The sequence below is a fragment of the Balaenoptera physalus genome (assembly GCF_965194825.1).
Source record: "Balaenoptera physalus genome assembly, chromosome: 6".
Lineage (NCBI taxonomy): Eukaryota > Metazoa > Chordata > Mammalia > Artiodactyla > Balaenopteridae > Balaenoptera > Balaenoptera physalus.
In genome coordinates, this window is record NC_138885.1 from 65,511,785 (window position 1) to 65,530,295 (window position 18,511).

At 41.2% G+C, this 18,511-nt stretch overlaps 2 protein-coding genes across 7 annotated transcripts in view; one reads left to right on the forward strand and one right to left on the reverse strand.

The window, feature by feature from the left end:
- Nucleotides 1-14,964, reverse strand: part of SLC25A12 (solute carrier family 25 member 12) — a 182,709-nt gene extending 167,745 nt beyond the window's left edge. Inside the window, exon 1 of the mRNA XM_082465390.1 lies at nucleotides 14,852-14,964. Within this exon, the coding sequence (XP_082321516.1) occupies nucleotides 14,852-14,869 (18 nt within the window). The 5' untranslated portion in view covers nucleotides 14,870-14,964. The remainder of the gene's footprint in view (nucleotides 1-14,851) is intronic.
- Nucleotides 14,965-15,131: 167 nt separating this feature from the next.
- METAP1D (methionyl aminopeptidase type 1D, mitochondrial) overlaps nucleotides 15,132-18,511 on the forward strand; it is a 78,656-nt gene continuing 75,276 nt past the window's right edge. For 3 of the 6 annotated variants that reach the window (XM_082465483.1, XM_082465488.1, XM_082465489.1), the window contains exon 1: nucleotides 15,132-15,201. In XM_082465483.1, the coding sequence (XP_082321609.1) occupies nucleotides 15,162-15,201 (40 nt within the window). In that variant the 5' untranslated portion in view covers nucleotides 15,132-15,161. The remainder of the gene's footprint in view (nucleotides 15,202-18,511) is intronic. The other 3 variants (XM_082465486.1, XM_082465487.1, XM_082465484.1) reach the window with 3 other exon arrangements.

Here is an 18,511-nt window from a genome sequence, read left to right on the forward strand (position 1 = left end):
GTCCACCACTCTTATTTTTTTCCCCTATCTTCTCCAAGTTTCATTTTCTCTACGTGTAATATCATGTTTCCTTTTGAAGCATCAGTGTTTTTCATCTGTAAAATGAGGTTGTACTAGAATTATCTCAAGGCTCCCTCCCTGTTCTAAGATCTGTGCTTAATCCTTTCTACATCTTTTCTCATCACTCTTAAGCTTTTCTACTCAGATGTGGGTGTAGGTGTAGTATATGTCTAAAAGTATTTTTATAAATCACACAAAATTCAGTTTATACGTTAGTTTATGTGTGAGAGGAAAAAAAAAAAAACCCCACTATATGTCCCTGTCTCCAAATTGCTGGGGCCTCAGCTTGCTGTACCAGAGTCTTGTCTATTCTGAAGATTTATCTGATCTGTTTTCTTGCCTACTAAAGGAAAGCTCACAGCAAAGCCTCCAGTGCCATATCGGAGAATTATCAGAATCACAGACCTCAGAGGTCAAAGTGATTTACTTCCTCAAATTTATTCTTAAGTTCTTTTTATTAGAATTGAAAAGCCAGTTCGAGAATATTAAATACTGATTAAATAATAAGGTACCCATAGTTCTTCCTTCTAGATGAAATTATTTTATATTTATATATTATCTCTATATACATTGAACATAGTAGCGTTTTCTTTTTAACAAACATTTCTAGTGTTCAAAATGGTTCTTATAGACGTACAATATTTCATGTTGATGTGCCCATATTAAACCATTTGCCTAGGTTTTTTTCTTTTATTATTACAACATTCAAATGAATTAGTGTCTTCATGTATATATATTTTTGTATTTGTTAAGTATTCCTCAAGATAAATTCCTGGGAAATGCAGTTACTGAGTCAAAACGTAGGAATATCTCTATGGCTCAGTTATATAAACATGCCATATTTTCCAGAATGCTTTGTAAATTACTAACAGATATTAATGTGTATACTGGTTTTAACAGAATTCAGTGGTATGGGATGTTGATTTTGTTGTTGCCTCAATAGGTATAAAGTCTCAAATTTATATTCCTTTTGCTTAATGGGAAGGCTGAATATTTTTCCATGTTTTTGTGAAATTTTTTCCCTGATAAGAATTATCCACTTGATTTTTTCTCTCTTAGAATTACTTATTCAGTCTCCCAAACAGAATCTGTCACTCCCTCTCCTTTCTACTTCTTATTGCACTCCTGTAGTGACCTGGAAGCCGTAGACAAAACACTCTTACATTTATTTATTAAGCTCCTTTGAAATACCTTAGCATATCAACAAAATATTTCAAAATGTTATAAGGTATATTTTAAAACAGGAATTTCATAAGTTGATTTAGCTTGGACACAATTGTAGTTATTAATCCAACCTTTCCATTTGATTTTTTAAATTTGTCTTTTAGGATCTACACTCTCATTTTATAGATGGACAATAGATCCAGAGGTTCACTTGCTTAAGGTCACACTGAATTAGTGGTAAAGCTAGGACTATATACCCTAGGCTCCTGGCTTCCACTCCTCCATCTCATCTTCCATCAAGTAAGCCAACCAAGTCTTAAGCATGCCAGGAGGGGCTTTTCTTTCATCACCATCTGGGAAATACCTCACTTGCATGTTTGCCCTAGTCACTAGACAAATACCCCAACTGCCCTCTTGTTTTTATAACCTATAGGAAGAAGTATTAGGAAAAAGGATGTTTATTTGTAATGACAAATTATTGGTGCCTCATTTGAAGTATGGCTTGAAGTTCCTCGTTTCCTCTCAACATTTTCAATTTTTCAACATCTACAACTTCTCTGTGTTTCCATATGCCTTTACATCTTTATTGTAATACATATTTCATTCTCCTTGTATTATGCATTGCAGTGGTGTTACACAGTGCATTAATTCATTGACTTAGGCAGAGCTGTCTATATATATAAAAAGTAGTATGTGGGCTTCCCTGGTGGTGCAGTGGTTGGGAGTCTGCCTGCCGATGCAGGGGACACGGGTTCGAGCCCTGGTCTGGGAGGATCCCACATGCCGCGGAGCGACTGGGCCCGTGAGCCACAATTACTGAGCCTGTGCGTCTGGAGCCTGTGCTCCGCAACAAGAGAGGCTGCGATAGTGAGAGGCCACGCATCGCGATGAAGAGTGGCCCCCACTTGCCGCAACTAGAGGAAGCCCTCGCAAAGAAACGAAGACCCAACACAGCCATAAATAAATAAATAAATAAATTTTTAAAAAGTAGTATTCATACAGTACCAAAATGCAAAAGGGCATACTGTGAAAAGTTCCTTGCCCCAGTCCTCTAGAAACAACCACTATTTCTGAGAGCTTGCATATCTTTCAGAGATATATGCATAAATGAGCATATATATCTTTTATGTATCATATGGTAACCTCCTACAGATATTGTTCTCTAACTTGCTTTTTAAACTTAATGATATCTTGGTTTTGGGGGTTTTTGTTTTTTTCTTTTTCTTTTGGCTGTGCCATACGGCTTGGGGGATCTTAGTTCCCTGACCAGGGATTGAACCTGGGCCCCCTGCAGTGGAAGCTCAGAGTCCTAACCACTAGACCGCCAAGGAATTCCCTAAACTTAATGATATCTTGGAGCTTATTAGAGCTATGGCTGCATGGTATCCATTGTATGGATATACCATAAGTTACACTACCAGTCCCCTATTATTTAGGTTGTGTCAGTATCTTCCGTTACAAACAGTGCTGCAATGCATGCATGTTCTTGTACATGTGCTGTGCATACATGTGCAAGTATACTTACAGATTAAAGTCTAGAAATCATGGACTTTAGTCTGACCTCATTCTTAAAGTGACCATACTGCTGTTCACAAGTTAAAATTATTAACACCAACTAAGGTTACAGAAGCATAATACTGTATCAATCTGGAATCAGCTATGCAAACAAGAGCATATTGGACTTCTCCAACCATCCTCCTAAACTACTAGAAATATGAAGTACCTTAAAGGCACGATGATAATACTTAGGCATATGCACATGACTTTCTTTTTGTTTATTCCTTTAGTCTTGCTTAGCTCTTCTCAAACCTTATCATGCAGAAGAATTGCTCTACAGCAGGGTTTCTCAACCTCAGCACTATTGGCATTTTGGGCCAGATCACTCTTTGTTTTGCCAGGCTGACCTGTGTATTGGCTGGTTAATAGCACCCCTGGCTTCTACGCACTAGGTGCCAGCAGTACTATCCCCACCTCCAGCTGTAACAACCAAACATGTCTCCGGACATCGCCACATGTCCTCCGGGGGACAAAATCACCCTTGGTTAAGAACCACTGCTATATGGGATTGAAGATTCACCCACATTAAGCACTGACTGTTTTTTATTATGTAACATGGACATAGTACAAAATTCAAAATGAGTATTTGATAAGAAGTAAACTGCCCTCCCTTCCACGCAGTCACCTAAGTCACTTATCCAGAGGCAATTACTTTTCCCAGTTTCTTTTTTGTCCCTCAGAGTTAATTATCAGTTTGCAGACAGCCATCATTTTTTGTTTTAACACAAATGTTGATATACTACATGCAGTACTTGGAATCTTTTCCAGTTAAATTTAACTCATATCTTTATTAGTGCATATCAGAACACTTCAATTCTAAACACCTTGATTCTAAACAGCTGTTGGATATTTATTCCATAGTTTGGTTTCAATGTGTTTAACCCAATCCTATATTGATGGACATTTAAGGCAGTTTCCTATCTTCTGCTCTTACAAGCAGTGCTGCAGTGAACGTTCTTGTGTACACCTCATTCTGTACATGTGGTGGGGGTATGTATGCAAGATAGTGATGGAATCGCTGAGTGAAAAGGCATGAGCATTTTGGGGGGCTTCCCTGGTGGCTCAGTGGTTAAGAATCCGCCTGCCAATGCACGGGACACGGGTTCGAGCCCTGGTCCAGGAAGATCCCACATGCCGCAGAGCAACTAAGTCCGTGTGCCACAACTACTGAGCCTGCGCTCTAGAGCCTGCATGCCGCAACTACTGAAGCCCACGTGCTGCAACTACTGGAGCTCATGCTCTGCAACAAGAGAAGCCACCGCAATGAGAAGCCCGTGCACTGCAAGGAAAGCCCCTGCTCACCGCAACTAGAGAAAGCCCATGCACAGCAACGAAGACCCAATGTAGCCAAAAATTAATTAATTAATTAATTAATTATTTTAAAAGGCATGGACATTTTACATTTTGGTACATTTTGCACACATTTGAGACAATGGAGAAATTTGAATATGGACTCTGTATTAGATGATATGGAATTTTGTTAATTTTCATCGTTGTGATAATGGTACTGTGATTGTGTAGGAAAATGTCTTTATTCCTAGAAGTCACATGCTAAACTATTTAGGAACAGAGTCATGACATCTGCAACTGACATTCAAATGGTCCAGGAAAAAATTATGTTTGTGTAAATGGCACACACATACATACACAGACATATGTACATAAACAGAAATGAAGCAAATATGACAAAAGTTTTAAATTAGTGAATCTAGGTGGGAGGGATATACAGGTGTTCACTATGTGATTCTTTCAACCTTTATGCTTTTATGTTTTCAAAATAAGACTTGGGAAAGATATTGCATATGTGAAATAAAAACAATACTATGAAAAAGGAACAATCAGTGAATAAGAAAGAGTTCTTAGAAATTTAAAATGATTGTTATAATTCAAGCAGCAGAAACTTGGGGTATAAAGTTGAAGAAATTCCCCAGAACATCAAAAAAGAGAAAATATGAGAGAAAAGAGAAATCAATGTGGGAAATCTGATAGCTGGCTTATTTTCAGACAGGAAAAGCAAACAGAAGGACATTATCAAAGAAAGGGAGGACAATTCCTCAGAGTTGCAGACATGAATCTTCAAATGAGAAGAGTTCACTGAAGGTGGAGCAGGATTAAATCATCACTAACATTTATGGAGCACTTACTATCTGCTAAGCACTTGTAACAGTCATCTCAGTTCGCACAACAACCCTCAGAGGCACACGTGGTATCCTCCTCGAGTGAGGTCGAGGGCGATTATTTCGCCCAACGTCACACAGCTAGTAGGTGGCAGAGATAGGATTTTAGCCCAGGCAGTATAATTCACTTGCGTTTTTAACCACTATACCACTTATCTAAAAGGATCCACGTGTAGACTACATTATTATTATTTTTTTTAAATGAATAGCCCAGTTTGCTTTTTTTTTTTAAAAGAAATTCACGTTCTTTTATTTATTTATTTATTTATTTATTTATTTATTTATGACTGTGTTGAGTCTTCGTTTCTGTGCGAGGGCTTTCTCTAGTTGCGGCAAGTGGGGACCACTCTTCATCGCGGTGCGCGGGCCTCTCACCATCGCGGCCTCTCTTGTTGCGGAGCACAGGCTCCAGACGCGCAGACTCAGTAATTGTGGCTCACGGGCCCAGTTGCTCCGTGGCATGTGGGATCTTCCCAGACCAGGGCTCGAACCCGTGTCCCCTGCATTGGAAGGCAGCTTCTCAACCACTGCGCCACCAGGGAAGCCCTAGACTACATTATTAAATTTAAAAACACTGAGCATAAAATAAAAGTGCTAAAAGCTTTCAGAGGGGGAATCTTGGGAGAGGAAGGGGAATTTAAACATCACCAGACTCCTTATCAGCCATACTTCATGCTAAAAGACAATGGAACAATGACTTCAGAGTTCTGATGGAAAATGATTTTCAATCAAGAATCCTACACCCAAGTGTGAGAGAAAAGAAAGGTGGTTTTGGAAATCTATGAAATCAGAAAACTTACTTCACACACTTTCTGATGAAGTTACTAGTCGATCTATTTCAACGGCATGAAGGTGAAATCAGAGCATGTAAGATGTGGAGTACAGGAAATAGTAAAACTATTCTGATTCCAATAAGAAAAATCTGAGGATGGCAACTGAATAACATGTCTACAAAAGTAATTGGTCCAAATTAGAATAGGAAATTACAAAAAAAGTGTAAAGAAAGTCAGAGTCTAAATATAATAAACTATAATTGACATGGCTTTGAGCAGTAACTAGAAACGAAAACAGTTCAGATTGGGTGAGTCGGGTCAAACTGGGAGACAGTAGGATGGGAGACTATTGCTTTTCGTTGTAAACCTTGTTATAATTGCATGTTTTTTAAAAGCAAATATGTGTTACCTTGATATAAAATTTTGTTTAAATAATATTGTTCAGCAACTGAAGCTCCATATAATTGTCAAATAAAATACAACTGTAAACTAAGGAAATTTTAAAAACAAGTTTATCTGAAGCAGGTAAGTGGCACCTTTAAACAGTGAGATTGTGCTCAGCCTGACTTCCACAAAGCAGAATTTGCCAAAAGAAAAGACAGTAAAGAGCTTTCTTTAAAAAAAAAAAAAAAAAAAAAAAGGGCTATACTCAGTTCTTTTCTTTGGAAAGTGATTCTCCAGGGAACCATAGTTTACCATATACTTTATTTGGCTACCAAAAGCAAACTGTCCCCATCTTTGACACACTGGCCCTACGAATCAACAGACACTAAATGTAAAACCAATGCTTTGAAATTTTTCATGTCATAATTTGGGGGGCTTTTCATTAACCCTGTGGAGAAATATGCAGTAAAAGTGTAATGCGGTCTCATGAACATCTGAAGAGCTTTTGTGTGTAAAATGCTACAAGAAATGCCTCATAAATGTCTTATAAAACAAAAAATTTTTAAGACCTCCGGTGTTACAATGTACACAGGCTGGAAAAGGGGCGAATCTTCTCTCCTACGACCTTTCCGGGCCTCACTAGCTTTACCTTAAAATTGGAAGGGGTAGGGTTCTAGTTGGATTAGGTGATCTTTAAAGCCCTTTCCAGTTCTTCAACTGTATTCTCCCTGTTCCAACTCCATAAAAGACCAGTTGGAAAACGTGCTTTGGTTAGACTCTCAGTTCACCTGGACAGTTCTTTAGATCTTTAATGAATAATACTGGCAGGTGAATCTGTGCAGAAGTCTTGGGCTGCGCAGTGTGTTTGCCTAGCTCTCTGAATCCCCTTTGTGAAGGCTGTGGGGCCACCACAGTGAGGCTTGTTTGCTCTCTGCTCCTGGAGCAGCTGCCGCCTTTCTTCCTTTATCCTTTCTCCAGCAAAGGAAAACGCAGTGACGTCTGTGTGTGCCTCAGATGAGGAGAATGCTCTCCAGACAGGTTATTCTCGGGTTAAAGTGGATGGGGGAGCACAGAGGGGCTCAGCTCAATGGGAAGAGAGGTCGAGGCAGCATCTGCCCCCTTGTTTGTTTCAACAGCTTCCGTCTTGAATACAGAATCTGTTGAGTGAGAGGCGAGTAGAAGAAGTTAAGAAATGCAATTTAAGCAGTAGTGCATTTCTGCTTAGTTTGTCAGCCAGTTTGGGGAGTGGAGGTGGAGAGTGGGAGAGGGAAAAGGGACACACAGGCTAGTTTTCTTTTTCTATTATTAAATCCCTTGTTATTTCATAATCTCCACTTTGGAGATTCTTACTGCAGTGTAGTCTGCATAACTGTTCACTGACCAAGGAGTACTGCTTCATACTTCTAGGTAGGAAATGTCAAAATCACAGATATTTTCAACCTCTGATCTTAGTGGTCCAACTGCTTTCTATATGAACTGGTCTCACATAACCCTACAGGACACTGTTTACTCAAACACACTACAGTAAACACAGAACCATAAACCCAGCAGAAGGGTAAGCAAAGACGAAAAAATAGGAGAAGGTAACCAGGAATGTACCATCATTTCAGGAGGGAAAGGGAAAAAACAGTAAGAGGAGTAATCTTATAGAAGGGTGGAAACATTGGAAGAAGAGAAACAAGGGCAGAGTGAAGGCAAAAGGAAAAGAGAATGTACAGTAGACAGCAACAAAGACATAGGTAATACTATGCATTCCTGTCCTCTCACATGTGCTTTGCCTAGTCTGTCTTTTATTCTATATAGATGTGTGACTAGTCACAGTAAAACAGGTAACTTCCCTTAGAAAGTTCAGCAAATGGTATATGCACAGAAAGAACTCTGGATGAATACATATCAACGTATTAACAGTGATTACCTGGGAAGAGCTTTTCTGGGGAACTTCTACTTTCTGTATTTTACACTTCTGTATTTTTTAAATGTTTTTAAAGAGCACATATTACATACATGTGTAAACAAAAAAGAAAAACCAAAACAGACTTAAAAAAATTCTAACAATGAGATCGAGAGCATTTTCCTTTCTCTTTTTTTACAAGTGTGGATTAGAGATGGTAAAGGAAGCATTATTTCCCTTTCACCTTCATCTTTGCAGGAAGGATTTTAACAGGTGCAAGTTCCTGGGAATTTATATAATTAGAGTTCAGCATTTTTCTCAGTTCTTGGCAGCCAGGGATAGCCAAAATCTGTGACCCCTCACACCTGGTGTTGCTCCTAAGAGGCTTATAGTCTCAAGGGTACTTGGTCTTTCTTTATGGACAATTTTGTGAGCATGTTAGTCTCAGCTTTCCAATTGGCTTCCTAAGAACAAAAGTAGTATCACATCTCCTTGGAGCCTAGAGTAGGCACTTAAGTATCTATTGATTGGCTGATTGATCACTAAATTCTCTTGGAAACTTTTTGCCTTTCTTCCTTACTCTGCATGGAATTCTTCATTCTCCAGAAGTGTGTAAGCAGGTGCTACTTTTCCAGGGCTTACTAATTGAGAATGGATGATAGTCGATAACGGTACACGTTTTTATTTAGATTTCATGGGGCAAATACACCACTTCTGCTTTAACCCAGCTTCCATAGAGCCAGTGCCAAGAAATGAGGTCAGGGAAGCCCTGTCCCTCAAGATAAAACTCAACAGCCACTGTGGAAAATAGTGTGGAAGTTCCTCAAAAAATTAAAAATAGAACTACCATATGATCCAGCAATTCCATTCCTGGGTATATATCCGAAGAAAACAAAAACACTAATTTGAAAAGATACATGCACCCCAATGTTCATAGCAGCATTATTTACAATGGCCAAGAAACAACCTAAGTATCCAGCAACAGATGAATGGATAAGAAGATGTGGTATATGTACAACAGAATACTATCAGTCATAAAAAAGAATGAAAGTTTGCCATTTGCAACAACGTGGATCGCCCTGGAGGGTATATTATATTTAGTGAAATAAGTCAAACAGACAAATACTGTATGTTATCACTTATATGTGGAATCTAAAAGATGAAACAAACTAGTGAGTATAACACAAAAGAAACAGACTCACAGATACAGAGAACAAACGAGTGGTTACCAGTGTGGAGAGGGAAGGGGAGAAGGGCAAGAGATAGGCGTAGGGTATTAAGAGGTAGGAGCTACTATGCCTAAGGTAAATAAGCTACAAGGATACATTGTACAACACAGGGAATACAGCCAATATCCTATAATAACTATAAATGGAGTATAATCCATAAAAATTTTGAATCACTATGTTGTACACCTGCAATTAATATAATATTGTAAACCAACTATACCTCAATTAAAAAAAAAAAAGATAAAACTCAGATGCATCAGTGAGTAAGGTCTGGGACCACCCTCACCCTCTTCCTTATGGTCTTCCCATCTCTTCCCTCCCTTGGCCCCTGCCACCATTCCAGGTGGCCTGCTGCTCCAACAATGTACAGGCTGTTATGCTGAAGCACTATTTCTGCCTACAAATCTCCCATAATATCTTTCAAGCCAAGAGGTTGGAGCGGCTTTAAATGAATGTGGGCCAGACTGTGCCTGAGAGCAACAACTCCCTTGGGACAAAGTTTGGTCTTACCCTACAGCTAAGTTAGCCCTATCTGATCCCATTCCACTCTGCTTAATCACAGTGACAGGCTGCACGGGAGGGTGCAGCATGCTACTTGCTGAGCCCGCTTGGATTAGGCCTATAAATGGCTGGAGAGCCACAGAATCTTCAGAATTTCAATGTAGGAGGGGCTCAGGTAGGGGAATCTTGTTAGAAGGGGGTGGAACTTAAAGTTTCATTTGCCTAGGAATTACATGGTCTAGAAAACATCATTATACAAATCAAAAATGGGGGGGGGGCAGGAGGGTCACACACGATGCCAGCCCCCCTCCCCTGCCTCCTGGCTTCCTCTTGACACCGCTAGAGACGAAGGAAGCAGGGCACAAACAGCACGGACAGATCCTCTTGCACGTGACACTACTTTTCCTCAAGAAAACACGGAGCATTTATACATTTTCTCTAAGGGTCCCCCTAGGTTACCCAGTAACATCTCCATCATTATCTCAAGTGATTGGTATAGGAAACAACATTCTACCAGCAAGTTGGCTGAGAGTGCCCTAGAAACTTTCTGCCTGAACATAGAATCATTTGAAGCTGGACCTTAACTTTAGAGGGGTCCAGTCAGCTTAGACAGCTCCTTGTTATATGTGCAGATTATGTTTATGCAGGACTCCAAGTTCTTGGAAAGAACATTCATTTGACTTTAAAAAAATGTAGAGTAGCCCCCGCTCACTGCAACTAGAGAAAGCCCGCACGCAGCAACAAAGACCCAATGCAGCCAAAAATAAATAAATAAATAAATAAATAAATAAATAAATAAATAAATAAATAAAAATTTTTTAAAGCTTTAAAAAATGTAAATAAATAAAAGTATTTCCTCACACTAAAATCGAACACATTGGAGGGCAGGATGGGAAATATTCTTCTCAAGCCACAGAGTAAACTGCTAAGAAACGATCCTGATATTAAACCAAAAGGCTAATTTTTCTGATTCAGATGGCAAAACTGAGAAGCAAGCTCAGGAAGGGAGAATGAAGGCACCTGAGGCTAAATGACAGCCCTACTGAAGCTGTGCAGGCCCCAGGGCACCAGTTTCCCCCAGCAGGCCACAGAACCGGCTTTGTGCCTAGTAGGAAACACCACTTTATTTCAGTTAGTCTTATGTGTTCATATGTACCAAGCTTCTTCTATAGATATGTAAGCACCTTAGTCTTTATTTTATAGTCTATGTTTTTAAGTACCTTGCATTATAAGTAATCTTCATAAGTACTTTAAAATCTAAACTGTGTAACAAGTTACAGGATGATGTATTACAAAGCAAAATTTATTTTTAAAAGGACTTACTGGGACTTCCCTGGTGGCGCAGTGGTTAAGAATCCACCTGCCAACGCAGGGGACATGGGTTCGAGCCCTGGTCTGGGAAGATCCCACGTGCCGCGGAGCAACTAAGCCCGTGCGCCGCAACTGCTGAGCCTGCGCTCTGGTGCCCTCGAGCCACAAGTGCTGAGCCCGCGTGCCACAACTGCTGGAGCCTGCATGCCTGGAGCCCGTGCTCTGCAACAGGAGAGGCCGCCACAGTGAGAGGCCCGCGCACCGCAACAAGGAGTGGCCCCTGCTCGCTGCAACTAGAGAAAGCCTGTGAGCAGCAACGAAAACCCAACGCAGCCAAAAATAAATAAATAAATTTATAAAAAAAAAAAAGAGATTTACTTCATGTAGCATAATCCCTAGAGCATTTTAAATTGTTAATCTGAATTACAAATTCAGTTTCTACATTATAGAAACCAATATAATTTCAATTTTATCACAAACTTATATACAGCTTTTGAAAAAGTTATGTAATATAAGTCTAAAATAAACTATCATTAAGTAGAAGAAGGAGGAAAGAAAAAAATGACTTTTTAAAAATGAGAATGTCGGAATTTATTTCTGATTTATTTCTTTAATAAAATAAGATTAGATTTTAAAAGATGCTAATAAGACAATCTTTTAAAAACCAAGGTAAAAGACCTATAAAGCAATAATTAATCACAATTAATTAAAATATTTTAACATTTAAGAATGAATTTCTGGACACAGAAACTGAAGGTATTAGGAAGTTATACTTTATTTCTTGAACCCTGGTTTTGAAAAATTATTCAACTTTTTTTTTGAAGAAACACAAGTACAAAATCTGAATAATGGTGGGAGTTCAAATCAATGAAGTGCCACAACATAATTAACCTTCATTTCACAGATGGGAAGATGGGCAGAAATGGAGTAGAGAAGTGAGTCAGTAGTAGTTACTCAACTAAATGAAAGCAATCTAATGCCCTAACACCCAGGATCATAGATGTTAGAATTGCCAGGGACCTTAGATGTCAGGGGTCCAGCCCTTTTTTTTTTTTTTTTTTTTTTAATTTTTATTTATTTATTTATTTATTTATGGCTGTGTTGGGTCTTCGTTTCTGTGTGAGGGCTTTCTCTAGTTGCGGCAAGTGGGGGCCACTCTTCATCGCGGTGCGCGGGCCTCTCACTATCGTGGCCTCTCCCATTGCGGAGCACAGGCTCCAGACGCGCAGGCTCAGCAATTGTGGCTCACGGGCTTAGTCGCTCCGCGGCATGTGGGATCTTCCCAGACCAGGGCTCGAACCCGTGTACCCTGCATTGGCAGGCAGACTCTCAACCACTGCGCCACCAGGGAAGCCCGTCCAGCCCTTTTTTATACCGTTGATCAGTATGCATATATCTCATAAATTGATGATTTTGGAGGACACATGCTGGCAGTTCTTAATCTTTCTAAGGTCAGAAGGATGTGAGGAAAGAAGCTAAATCAAGAATCGGTGCACAAGCTATCACCTGTGCAAGTTCATATCTGCTTCATTTCTAGCTCATCCTGCATATCCACATCCTTGCTGAACTTATTGGAAATTTCCTCACTGGATTCCACTATGGTGGTGCCACCTGAGTTCTCATGGTGTTTCCTTTTCCTTTTCCTTCTAGTTGCAGGGGAATAAATTGTGCATTGGTTTTCCAAGGATTGGCTGAGCTGAATCACATGAACATGTGTTCTATTTCAGATGTGTTTGAAATTGGGCTTAATGCCTTCTGACATTTCTCTAGGGACGTCTAGGTTTCTTTTTTTTGCACACTTCTTGAGACTCGGTGTTCTGCTAACTCTCAGGCTCCTTTCCTGAACTCAGATTGTTGGCTTCAGTTACACTGAGGACAGATTAGCACGTTCAAAAACCTTCTCCTTGGAATTGTTCTGCGTTTGAAAAAGGTGGGGCTTGAAGTCACCTGAAAGAGTACTTTTCATTCTCATCATTGTATATTTTATTTACCTCAGTGGAAAACATCTTTTCTTTTTATCTTTCAAGGTGACCCAAAAGCATACAAAACTGGGTCTCCAAGAAGTATAGATGTGTCCTCTAATGAACTACCCAAACTCACTCTTGTTTTTCTCTTTCTGACTTACTTCACTTTGTACGACAGACTCTAGATCCATCCACCTCACTACAAATAACTCAATTTTGTTCCTCTTTATGGCTGAGTAATATTCCCTTGTATATATGTGCCACATCATCATTATCCATTCATCTGTCGATGGACACTTAGGTTGCTTCCATGTCCTGGCTATTGTAAACAGTGCTGCAATGAACATTGTGGTACATGACTCTTTTTGAATTATGGTTTTCTCATATTATGGTACCTACATACCCAGTAGAGGGAGAGTCTGTCATACAGAGTGAAGTAAGTCAGAAAGAGAAAAACAGATACCGTATGCTAACGCATATATATGGAATCTAAAAAAGCGGTACTGATGGACCTAGTGGCAGGGCAGGAATAAAGATGCAGACGTAGAGAACGGACTTGAGGACACGGGGGAAGGGGAAGCTGGGATGAAGTGAGAGACTAGCATTGACATATATACACTACCAAATGTGAAATGGATGGCTAGTGAGAAGCTGCTGCATAGCACAGGGAGATCAGCTCGATGCTTTGTGACCATCTAGAGGGGTGGGATAGGGAGGGTGGGAGGGAGATGCAAGAGGGAGGGGATATGGGGATATATGTATATGTATAGCTGATGCACTTTGTTGTACAGCAGAAACTGACACAACATTGTAAAGCAATTATACTCCAATAAAGATGTGAAAAAAAAGTAAAAACATCAGGACTATGTAGTCATTAAAAAGAATCAGCTCTAAGTGTTCTAAGATTTGATGTTTATGAGTGGAAAAGCAAGTTGCAACAGTAAGTATGTGATTCCATTTAAAATCTTTACACATATTTGCCTGTAAAAGGCATGGAATGACACACACAGTGGCTGACTAAATAGTGGGATTGTGGTGTGTAGAGAGGGTGAGGAAGGGGATTTACCCTTTCTTTAAAAAAATCATTTCTGAATTGTCTGGGTTTTTCACTGAGTGTGTAGTTAAATTCTTAAATATGAATTAGGAGACATCACACATGTTCACCAAGAATCCTTACTGCATTTGGAGACTGTTACATTCTTGGTTTGACTGGGTCCATGCAGAGTTCAATTCCTTCACCAGACATTCCTTGAATATCAGGTTCTTTGCTGGGTACCAGGCTACCAAGATGATTAATACCTGGTCCATGACAGAATGGAAATCTGCCCCAGAATGCAGATAAGAGGAACAGCGAATTTGGTAAAAATGGACACTGTCATCACTAGGGATACATCAGCTCCCTCACTTGATTCATAACTGGCCTTCTGTAGGCTTCATCTTTCGGCAGCGCAACTGGCAGACGTCATCCTCTCATTGTTAAAAGTCAAATTTAGGATTAAGACTCCACTTAATACCGCTGAGCTCGAGGTGTCCTTGGGGAAGGAGAAGTCCCCTGAATATACCCACTGTGGTACCCAGAATAGATTTTGCAGCTGCACACAGATCCTGTCTTGTCTGTTGTCTCTGCTGAGTAATGTAGATTCTGGGACAGCAAAGGGGCAGCTGGTGACTTTGAACCAAATTTTACCTTTCAACTGAATCCAGGGAAATAATTTGCAACAAAGGGCAGACGATGCAAAGTGCTATGTTGAACGCTAGATTGTGCTTTATTTTTTCCTCCCAACTTTACGTTTCCATGCGCCAAAATGTTGATGCTACAAATATTGGATACCACGCTTACCTGACAGGCTTCTTCCATCCCACCTGGGCGCGGGGGCTCAGAGCGAGCGCGCGAACCGCGGCTGGAGCCCGTCTCTCGCGGCCGGAGCGGGCTCGGCCGGCCGCGGGTTCCCCTACTGGCCCCGGTGCCCGAGCCGCTCCGCCGCCTGGGCTCCTGCAGTCAGCCCCCGGCGCGCACGCGCACTCCCCCTCTGGCAGCCTCGGCGCCTCCGGTCTTCGGCAAGGCTGCGACTGGACGGCTCCAACGGGCGGGGAGGGGCGGGGCGGGGCGAGGTGGGGCGAGAGCTCGCGGCCACGTGACCGACGCCAACATGGCGGCGCCCAGCGGCGTACACCTGTTCGTCCGTAGAGGTAAGCACCTGGAGGACAGCCCCGCGGGGCTTCTCACTGTCGCTCACTGGGTACGCAGTCGGGTTCAAAGGAATACACGTCCGCGATCAGACATCTCGGCGCACACGAATGTGCTTTCAGTTCTGCGGACACACGCAGACACACTGCCACAGGAACATACCCACAAGTGTTCATTTGTCACTTGCCCAGATCACGTCACTGCGTGGCATCTATTTGCAGTCCCTCCTTGAGATTTATGGGACATTGTCTGAGGTTTTCTTCGCCCACGTCAGTTGTGTGATTGCTGTAGCAAACTTTTTTATTCCTGCTGCGGAGCAATGATCCTACAGTAACTGAAATGCGCCTGGACACCCAGTTGCCGCAGAGAAAGCAACTTGTATCCGTTGGCATGATACAACACGTCTTTTGGGGAACTTGCAAAATGTGATTATTCTCTTCCATTGACTTAAAGTTAAGAAGAGGAGAAATTTTGTCCGGCTAGCTTTCAGTAGGTGTTACTCTTGTGTGAGTGGTGAGATTTTAGTAAATGTGCAAACACTTTTGCAGGTGAATCTTTGTTGGATTTGAACCGGTTTCTGAATCTTTGTTGGAAAGAACTAGGAAGTTGTTTCAAGGATGGGGGAAGAAGGGAATTAAAATATTTTCAAGGTCTATTTAGGTTTCAGGAATGTAGGAACAACAGTCCTGTGAGGCAAATATTATTTTCACAGTAAATAGCTACCGTTTATTAAGTGCTTTTAAGTACCTGATACTGTGTTAAGCACCTAACATATGCTAGCTACCTTTTAAAACCCAGTGAGTTAGGCATTATTCTCTGCTGATGAGAGAAGTGAGACAAAGACGTTAAGTAATAAGACTAAGATTGCACAGATTGTAAGAGGCAAAATGGGCATTTGAACATGGCACTGATTTCTTTCTTTCTTTTCTTTTTTAAGTGCTCATTCCTCTGCCCTGCATGGCATGGTCTCTTCACCGAAGTCAGTGTGCAAAGTTCAAATGAGACAGGACAAGTATGATGAGCATGTGTGAGAAGTAAAAAGGAAGATGCTTCTAGAGAGGAAGGAGGTTGGTAGGCAGAGCTCAGTCTTTCAGTGTAATACAGTGTTAGTGGAGATGACTAGGGAGCCACAGGAAGATATGAGGTGAGAGATGTGTAAAGGGAAGGTGATGTAGGCAGTATTTTGGACTGGTTGGAAGGGAGAGTGGAGGCCACTGTGAGAGTACAGCCTTGTGAAAAGAGCACCAATTTACATCTCTTAAGATCTGGGTTCCAATCCAAACTGTTTACTAATCAAGTTACTTTTTTTCTGTTTCCTCTTTTGACAAGAATTAATGGCGTTTAGACTTCTTTTTTGTGCACTGCAGGTAATGGTGAAGAGGATCAGGGCAGATAGTCAAGGTAGAGGAGGAGCCAAAACACACACACACACACACACACACACGTGTTATATACACACACATATATGTATGCATATGTATATAATCTCTTTGCAGAGTATAGAAATAACATATTCATCTTTTTTGTCACTTATGATTTTGACAAATGGTGGTTCAGACAATCGTGGAAAAAGCTATTACAGAAATAGCTATAGTAACCCATCCCACTATACCCCACAAGAGGGTTATCGTCTGACTAGAAGAGGGGGATCTTCTGATTACAAGAGGGAGGGAAAATATGTCATCAGGAAGAGATTTAGTGATAGGGAAAGGCCCCTTTATGGGCTATTCATAATTAGTTTTATTATGCATTGCAGACAGGTTGTCCTGTACCACCTGCTCTCCGCCCCCCAAGGTTGAAAATGAAGGGTAAATTTATGAAGGGTCCTTTCTTTTCTCTCTTCCTCCTTTTCACCCTTTTAGATTGATGTAAATTAATCCACTATAAGGCTTTATGTGCCAGGATTTATCATCAGCATCTATGTGCACCTTTCCCTCTTGGAAAATGGGAAGAAGAGTTTTTTTTTTAATTTAATTATTTTTGGCTGCATTGGGTCTTCGCTGCTGCACGCGGGCTTTCTCTAGTTGTGGTGAGCGGGGGCTACTCTTCGTTGTGGTGCGCGGGCTTCTCATTGCAGTGGCTTCTCTTGTTGTGGAACACGGGCTCTAGGCGTGCAGGCTTCAGTAGTTGTGGCACGCAGGCTCAGTAGTTGTGGCTCGCAGGCTCTAGAGCACAGGCTCTGTAGTTGTGGTGCACGGGTTTAGTTGCTCCGTGGCATGTGGGATCTTTCTGGACCAGGGATCGAACCCGTGTCCCCTGCATTGGCAGGCAGATTCTTAACCACTGTGCCACCAGGGAAGTCCCAGAAGAGATTTTTTAACCTCTTAAGAAGGGCATAAGGTTTCTCTCATGACTCTCCAGCTCATTGTAGCTTTAATCACAGTACACCCTCTATATAGTAGTTACCTACTTCCTCTCTCCATCCCCACTCCTAACTAGATTGTTAATTCTTGTTGAGCAGGAACCTTGTCTTATCTATGTGTCTATCTTAATAAGCACAGTACCTGGCTCAAGAGCTTACTGAATTGAGAGGCTGTTAAGACTTGTTCTCTTCTGAGGAATTCCCTGGCGGTCCAGTGGTTAGGACTGGGCACTTTCACTGCCGAGGGCATGGGTTCAGTCCCTGGTCAGGGAATTAAGATCCCACTTAATATCCCGCAAGCCTTGCAGCTTGGCCAAATTTGTTCTCTTCTATCATGGGCTAAGGGATGGGTGGAAACTATAAGTAGTGGCATTGGAAAGGGGAAAGGATGGATTAGTCTCTTGGAAGGTAGAGAGAAGGTAACAAGAGCCTTTTAGGGATGAGGGTACTCCTGGTATTAGCACTGACACTAAATCCCTGATCACGGTGCAAAATCCCTACCCTGGGGCTCCAGGAGCTCTCTCCTTTCTTAATCTCTCACTCCAAGTTCCCACTTTATTAGAATCTTTGCTCCAGCTCTCGAAGCTGGCACATAAGATCCTTTACCCAGTGAGTATGGGAAGGAATGGTGAAGGCAAAGAAGGGGGCATATTTTCTCTTTTACACTCTTGTTCCTTTTATGAGCCAGTCTCTCCTGGCTTGCCTCCTGTTTCTCTGATTTTCCCAGACTTCCACTAGGCTCTTCTTCTACTTCTAGGTTTATAAATATTAGTGTTCCCCAGGATTCTGTTCTAAGCCCTCATCCCTCTTTCCTCTCTTTGTTGTCAGCAATCAAATTTACCTACCTCAATGACTGTCAAATCTATACAGTTTTTAAAAATCAACAGAGTATCCTGTGGAACTGAGCACCAGGTCTGAATGCCAGCTGTCTGTTAGGTATCTTTTCCTAG